Here is a 6,563-nt window from a genome sequence, read left to right as displayed (position 1 = left end):
CACTTTATCTCCCTCAAATCTACTCTCTACACTACTACCATGGTTCTAAAACACAAATCTGTCACTCTCTTCCTTAAATCCTTACTGTGGCTTCCCGTTATGCATAACAGCCTCCAACCAGGGTGCCTTGACAATGGTGCTCAGATATTAATTCCCTCAGCACTTTGGGCTGCTAGGCAGACTGGGACACGAGAATTCCTGAGCCAGCAGCCTCCCGCCTGAAGCAGCCGTCTCCCTTTACCCCAGTGCGCTCTCTCGAATGGTTCTGTGCTGTGATGTGATAAGCCTGAGCAGCACTGATCTGTGGGAGCTCCCTAACTGGCTCTGACATCATCCTGCCTCCTGCACCAAACAGCTTTAGCACATCCATCTCTGCTTCTGCTCACAAACACTCCATCCACCTGGAAGGAGCTTCCTCTTCATCTTTGCCCGGAACTTTCTACCCTTCCTTTAACGTTATATTCAAGTATCACTTTTTTCTTAGGAACTTTTCTTGGACTTTCATGCCGGGTTAGATACTCTTGCTCATCTCTCAAAATATTTTGTTTCATAATACTCTTACACTCTTACTCTGTCTTTTAATACTCTCATAATATCCCCCTTAGTAACAACTGGACAGTAGAACTGCCGTCTCATCTTTGCATCTTCAGCTGCCTCCAGCACACAGCCCTTGTAGGTACGTTACATGAAAGAGAACGATGCAAAAGAACGAGAGGGCCAGGCTCACCTTTTCTTGCCTAGAATTTAGGAAAGTTCATGGTTACATAAGCTAAAGAGAGCGCTTCAAGAAGGGAGTAACAGGATTAAATGAAGAAAATGACAAAAAAAAAAAAAAGGCCATTAGATTTGGTCTAGTTACTGAAAGTCTTTGAGCACAGATTTCAATGTCATGGAAATCAGTTTGGAAGGACTAAGAATGAGAAAAAATATAGGAATAAGATACAAATCCCTTATGCAAGATGTTTGGTGGTAAAGAATGGAAGAAAAGGAAGGTTTACCAAGTTCCTACTATCCCAATTCCAACTGCTTTTGCAATTATGTAAGACATTTATAGGTTACATAGAAAATAACATTAACATAGCATGCTCAGAGAAATCTAACTTCCCTCTGTATCCCCTCCCCGACCCAGTGCTACCAATTTCCATTAGTTTTTGGTTTATCCTTCTATTTTTTAAAATATAAACAAATACAGATGTGATGTGCCCCCCTTAGATAAGGTAGCACACTATGCCTTCTGTTCTGCATGGTATTTTATATATCCTAGAGATCTCTCCAAAACAGTATGCAGTCTCCCTCCTTCCTTCTTACTGCTGCTCAGTACTCTGTTGTGTGGATTTAGCAGTTTATTCAACCAGTCCCTTAACAATGGATATGTGAGTTGTTCCAATCTACTGTTAATACAAATAGTGCTAAAATAAATAGCTTTGTATATGTTACTCTGTATTTTTGCCACCATATCTCCAGGAACTTCTGTTCTCACTTATTCACAATAACCTTGTACCGTAAATATTGGGTCTCCATCTTATAAACTAAATGTATAAGCCTGACGTAAGAAACAAGTCTTGCAGTACACAGTGGTCCGGCAATTGCAACAGCACATTACAGAATAAGCCTTTAAAATGTCAGATAAACACCCTCACTCCTACCTTACCGTTCTTCTCCCAATATACTGACATCTCTTCTTAGAGAAAAAGAGAAGTTACTTTGCCAAAGAAAACATTACAAAGAATAAACAAGGAGTTTAGTTTTATTTTCTCTGTGCATTTGCAAAACACTTAGGACCAATATAGAAAACAATAAAACCCCCTGTGAAAAAAATTACACTTAAAAAAAAAAGGCTTGAGAAGGAGTAGTGCTTTAGCCCCAGAGAGCTACAGCAGATTGGTCCAAACTGAAAAGATACTGGGAAGATATAAGAGGAGGAAAAAGAATGAGAAATTACTGAGGGAGAGGGCCTCGAAGCGGGCCACGAGGGGGAACTGGAGGCCGGGGAGTGGGTCTGGGTGGAGGGAGGGGTCCTCGCTGGTAGCCATAGGGTGGGGGTCGTGGAGGGCCAGTGTATCCATGAGGGGGCATCAGTGGAGGAGGTCCACGCATACCATGTGGAGGCATAGGACCTGGGTGACCTGCAGGAAGAGAAAGGAAAGTTAATAAAAACAAGAAATAGGAGACAGTTGACATTGGGAAAATGTAGGGAGAGGACAGACAGGGAGACTGTCTGTAAAAGTAAAAAGAAAAAGAAAAAACATCAGGAGACGTGGGGTGTGACAAAGGAAGCTGCAAGAATATGATAGGTGACAACGAAGGAGGTGGCTAGAGCCTACTCACCCATGGGAGAGCCAAACGGAGGCCCTCGGGGGGGCATGCCCATTGGAGGAGGTCCAGGATGAGGCATTCCAGGGGGTGGTCGGGGTGGTGGCTGCCCCCCAGAGCCTGGGGGCCCAGCGTGCGGGTGTCCTAAGCCATGAGGGCCATGGTGAGCCAGCTGCATCTGAGACATCCCTGTAAGAACAAAACAGACACAAAGAGAAAGGAGATAAAAGTAAGATAAGAGAAGAAAGTCAAGAAAATAGAGAAAGGAGGAGAACAAAATGGAGAAAGAAGTGACATGAGGAAGAGAAGAGTACGTAAAATAAAGCTGGTAAAAAGTGTCCCTGTCCTTGACCCCATTCCAATGGTACAAACCAACCAACTACTCAATCAACTCCTCACCCACTTCACTTGCTCTTTTCATGACTCAGGCATTCTAACAAAGGAGTGATTATTCTAGTGACAGGATTTGAGAAGGTAGAAGAAATACTGTCTCGAGAAGGATCTAATTCTAAAGGATGAATAAAAATTGTTCACGTGGACAAGAGAGTGGGAATAGAACATCCCAGGCAGAAAAGATTAGCATATGCAAATCAGAGGTGTGTCAAATGGCACAGTATATTCCAGGAAAACAAGTAACTCAGTAAGAAGGGGCAGCATGCAGTCATAGGAGTAATGGGCAGGGGCTAGATCACAGAATACTATGGTAACAAGTCTGGGTTTCACTCTGTAGGTAAAAGGGAGCAACAGAAGAATTTTGAGCAAGGTTGTGTGTGAACATCTGTGTTTTAGAAAAATTACCCTGTGAAAGTGGATCAAAGGTAGAGAACACTGGAGTCAAAATGTCAGTTAGGAAATTACTAGGATAAATTAGGTATGAAATTGTGAGAATATGCAGGCCTGAACTAGGGCACTGGCTGTAGGGGCTGATGCCAAAGATATTAATAAGACTTGGTATTAAAAATGGGGTAATAGGGAATAGTCAAACATAGCTCCCAGATTTCTGAATTAGGTGCCTGAAAACCAAGTATACTACAGGAAGAATAGATTTGAAGGGGAGGGGTAGAAAAATGGAGCTGTCTCTTAAGTAGCAGGATTAAGGATCTGAAATATTAATAACGATAGACCAGAGATACAGATCCAGGAAATATCAGTGTACAAGTAATGGAACTATGCAGAACAGAGAACCAAGCACAAAAACCTAGGGACAAGCAAAGAAAAAGAAGTTTATTGAGGTGGCTGTGAATGAGGAGTCAGAGATAGATGGAGAATCCAGAAAAACCAAAGGAGACAAGATTTCCAAACAGGAGGACATGGCTGGTTTCAAGTACAGCAAAAGTCAAACCAGATAAGGAGCAGAAGTGTCCCCTAGATCGGGCCCGTAGGTCACTGCAGTGAAAGGAGGTCAGAGAGAATGGAAGTAAAAGTTAAGGAAACAAAAACACAGCAAGCATAGATTACTCCTTGGAAAAACTTAAATAAGAAACAGAGACAAGGTGGTAGTTGTTAAAGTAAACAGAGTAAAGAATTTTGTGTCTGTTTTTGTAAATGAATGTCCAAAGGAAAGGAAGGTTCTGGGACTATCTATTATTGTTGAAGGACAAAAAGCAGCAACCAAGCTCATCCCTCCCTTTCCCAGCAAAGAACACCCACCTGGATGGGGCATCCCACCAGGTGGAAACGGGTGAGGATGTGAGTGTCCATGTCCAGGATGTCCAGCTCCTGGGGTTCCTGCTGATGGGGGGCCATGTCCTCCAGCCCCAGGAGGCATAGGTGGTGGGGGCATGGCTGGGGGTATCCCAGGTGGAAGGGCTCCAGGAGGTGGCACTGGAGGTGGGAAAGAGCCAGGTGGAGGCATGCCTATAGAGAGAATGGAAGAAGAGTTAATGATAGTGAGGAGAGACTGTCTTTAGAGAGCCTGTTCCAATCTCCAGGCAGGATGAGCTCCTTTCCCCTCCTCGAAGCTCTCTAAAGCCAGAAGCAACGTTAGGCAACTCATACAACTTCAACCTCCTGGAGAAATTCAACAACTTTCTTCCCCACCACAACCATCACCCTCAACCCCCTTCTCATGATCCACTGACTCAATGTCCCACTTTATCAAGTTCTTTTTCCTGCCCCTCCCCTCCCAAACCCAAGACAAACATATTTTCAATCAAAAGCTTTACCTGGTGGAGGAAGCCCAGACCCCAGTGATGATACCACAGGATTGGGGGCAGAGGGTGGAGGGGGTGCATCTGCAAACAGCTGATGGGGGCGGTCAGCCTGGGAGAGTGGGTTCTGGGCTGCCAGAAGTCGTTCGGCTGCTGAGCCATGGCGTTCACCCTTGGAGTCCTTCTTAAAGGCATAGGACACAGTGATAGGGCGGTTACAGAGGTACTGCCCATTCATGGCCTCAATTGCTGCATCCGAAGCATCAAACGAAGCAAAATTAATAAAGGCATAACCTTTGGAGTTGCCTGTGTCAGGGTCCCGCATAATCTTGGGGGTTTGTAAAATGACACCAAAGGCACTGAAAGTATCATAAAGTAGCTTCTCATCAATCTCTGGGTCCAAGTTCCCAATGAAAATGTTGGCACCCACATCCAGGTTTTTGTTGTGAGCTGACGCCTTGTTCACTCGTATTGGTTTCCCATAGAGTTTGATCATGTTCATGATCTTAATGGCATAGTCAGCATCTTCCTCACTCAAGAATTCCACAAAGCCATAGCCTGGGAAAGCAGAAGAGAGGAGGTTAACAACTTACATGAATTGATTCAAAATGGGGTCTACCTCATTCACCTCCAAAAGCACACACAATAAGAAATAATAACCTCATTTCCATTGAGAATGGTTCCAGAAACAAACTGTGAGCCAGGCTTAAGAGAAAGAAATCTTTAGGTTGCTCATTGCAAAACAGTTGTGAATACTGCTGGGGCCCTCCAGAAGCAGTCTGTCCCCTCAATACATAAACGCACCTCTTGCCATGTACTCACCTTGGTGCTGACCAGTGACTCTATCCTTTGGCATGTGGGTGTTGACTACTGGCCCTGCCTGGAGAAATAGCTCCCACAGCAGTGGTTCGCTAACTTTCTCGTCCAGGCCCCCCACGTACACCGTGGCATCTAGAGGGCGGGAACAGGAGGTTAGGGCAGAGATGAGAGTATGACAGGAAAGAGAGTGACAGGAATATGAAAATGGAACCCAGGTGGAGGAATTGGGAGCGGAGATGGGGCATAGGAGCAAAAAGGACAAAGACGTTAGATTAAGCCCTTACATCTCCCTCTTTCCAGGAACTGGAGAACCTTCTGAAGTCTAAGAGTTCTGCCGCAAATTCCTTTTGAATTTCTTTTTGGAGCGGGAAGGCGGCAGAGGATTGGACATAAAAAGCATCACACCTACAGGCCTCAGCCTGCACTCAGCCACTCCGCCCCCAGCGGGCACCGGGGCCGCTCTCGCGCCCTCTGCGGTGGTCCCGTCTCCCGCCACGGTGGAAATGCTGCTGGCCATAGTGGGGACCTCCCAGCCCCCCTAGGTCCATTCCGAGCTCGTCCCCTCCAGTTACCCTGGTTCCGCTCGGAGATCGGCCCGGCAGCCATGGCGAAAGAGAACCCGCCGTCTCCAGGCAGCGACTCCGCCCTCTGACCTCAGTCACTACTTCCACTTCCGGGGCGAAGGCGTACGGGAGGCGGTGGGCGGGGCCGCGGCGGGTTGGGTGGAAGGGAACCTGAAACGGCCGCGGCCATCTTGGGAGCCGCCGAGACTTGGGGCGTCTCTCGTGACGGAGTGTCCCGGTTCCTGGCGCTGCCCCGAGGTGCCGCTGCGAGCGGTCAGGGCCGAGAAAGCGGAACGGAATCGCTCAGACCGTCTAAAAGCAGTGCTAGACGTCAAAGGGCTACGCTGCTCCCAAAATTGTAAATTCGAAACCTACAAGAACAAAACTTTACTTTTCATATATTTTGTAGCCAAGTGAACCTTTTGTTCCCCAGAGAAGGGTCTGCTGGGGAATCCCCTCCCCCACCGCAAGGACGCGGCTGCCTTCGAGCCGCGTTTGGGCCGATTCGGCCTCACCGCCTGGGCCTGGGCTTCAGGTATTCCATTTTCCCTCAGAGGAGGGCGTTACGGAATGTCTAAGCTGGAGCGACGTCTGACTTCCCCGAGTTGTTATTGCATATGGGGGTGAGGGGAACCTGGGGCTCCGAGATGGAGCGCGCCCAAAGCTGAGGGGCAGTTGACACTGAAGCCCGGAGTCCCCAGTCTCAACTTACAGAACA

General features: G+C 47.0%; 1 protein-coding gene across 1 annotated transcript; it reads right to left on the bottom strand.

Moving 5' to 3' along the window:
* Positions 1-1,729: 1,729 nt before the first annotated feature.
* SF3B4 (splicing factor 3b subunit 4) lies at positions 1,730-6,426 on the bottom strand. The gene is made up of 6 exons (XM_001488599.7): positions 5,855-6,426; positions 5,286-5,414; positions 4,479-5,021; positions 3,964-4,170; positions 2,329-2,502; positions 1,730-2,126 (listed from the first exon to the last, which is right to left on the bottom strand). The coding sequence occupies exons 1-6, from the start codon at positions 5,886-5,888 to the stop codon at positions 1,939-1,941; spliced, it is 1,275 nt and encodes a 424-aa protein (XP_001488649.3). The 5' UTR covers positions 5,889-6,426; the 3' UTR covers positions 1,730-1,938.
* Between the last annotated feature and the right edge of the window lie 137 nt (positions 6,427-6,563).

The sequence above is a fragment of the Equus caballus genome, chromosome 5, assembly GCF_041296265.1.
Source record: "Equus caballus isolate H_3958 breed thoroughbred chromosome 5, TB-T2T, whole genome shotgun sequence".
In the NCBI taxonomy this organism is placed as follows: Eukaryota; Metazoa; Chordata; class Mammalia; order Perissodactyla; family Equidae; genus Equus; species Equus caballus.
Note: the sequence above shows the minus strand (reverse complement) of the source record. Positions and strands in the feature narration are given on the sequence as shown.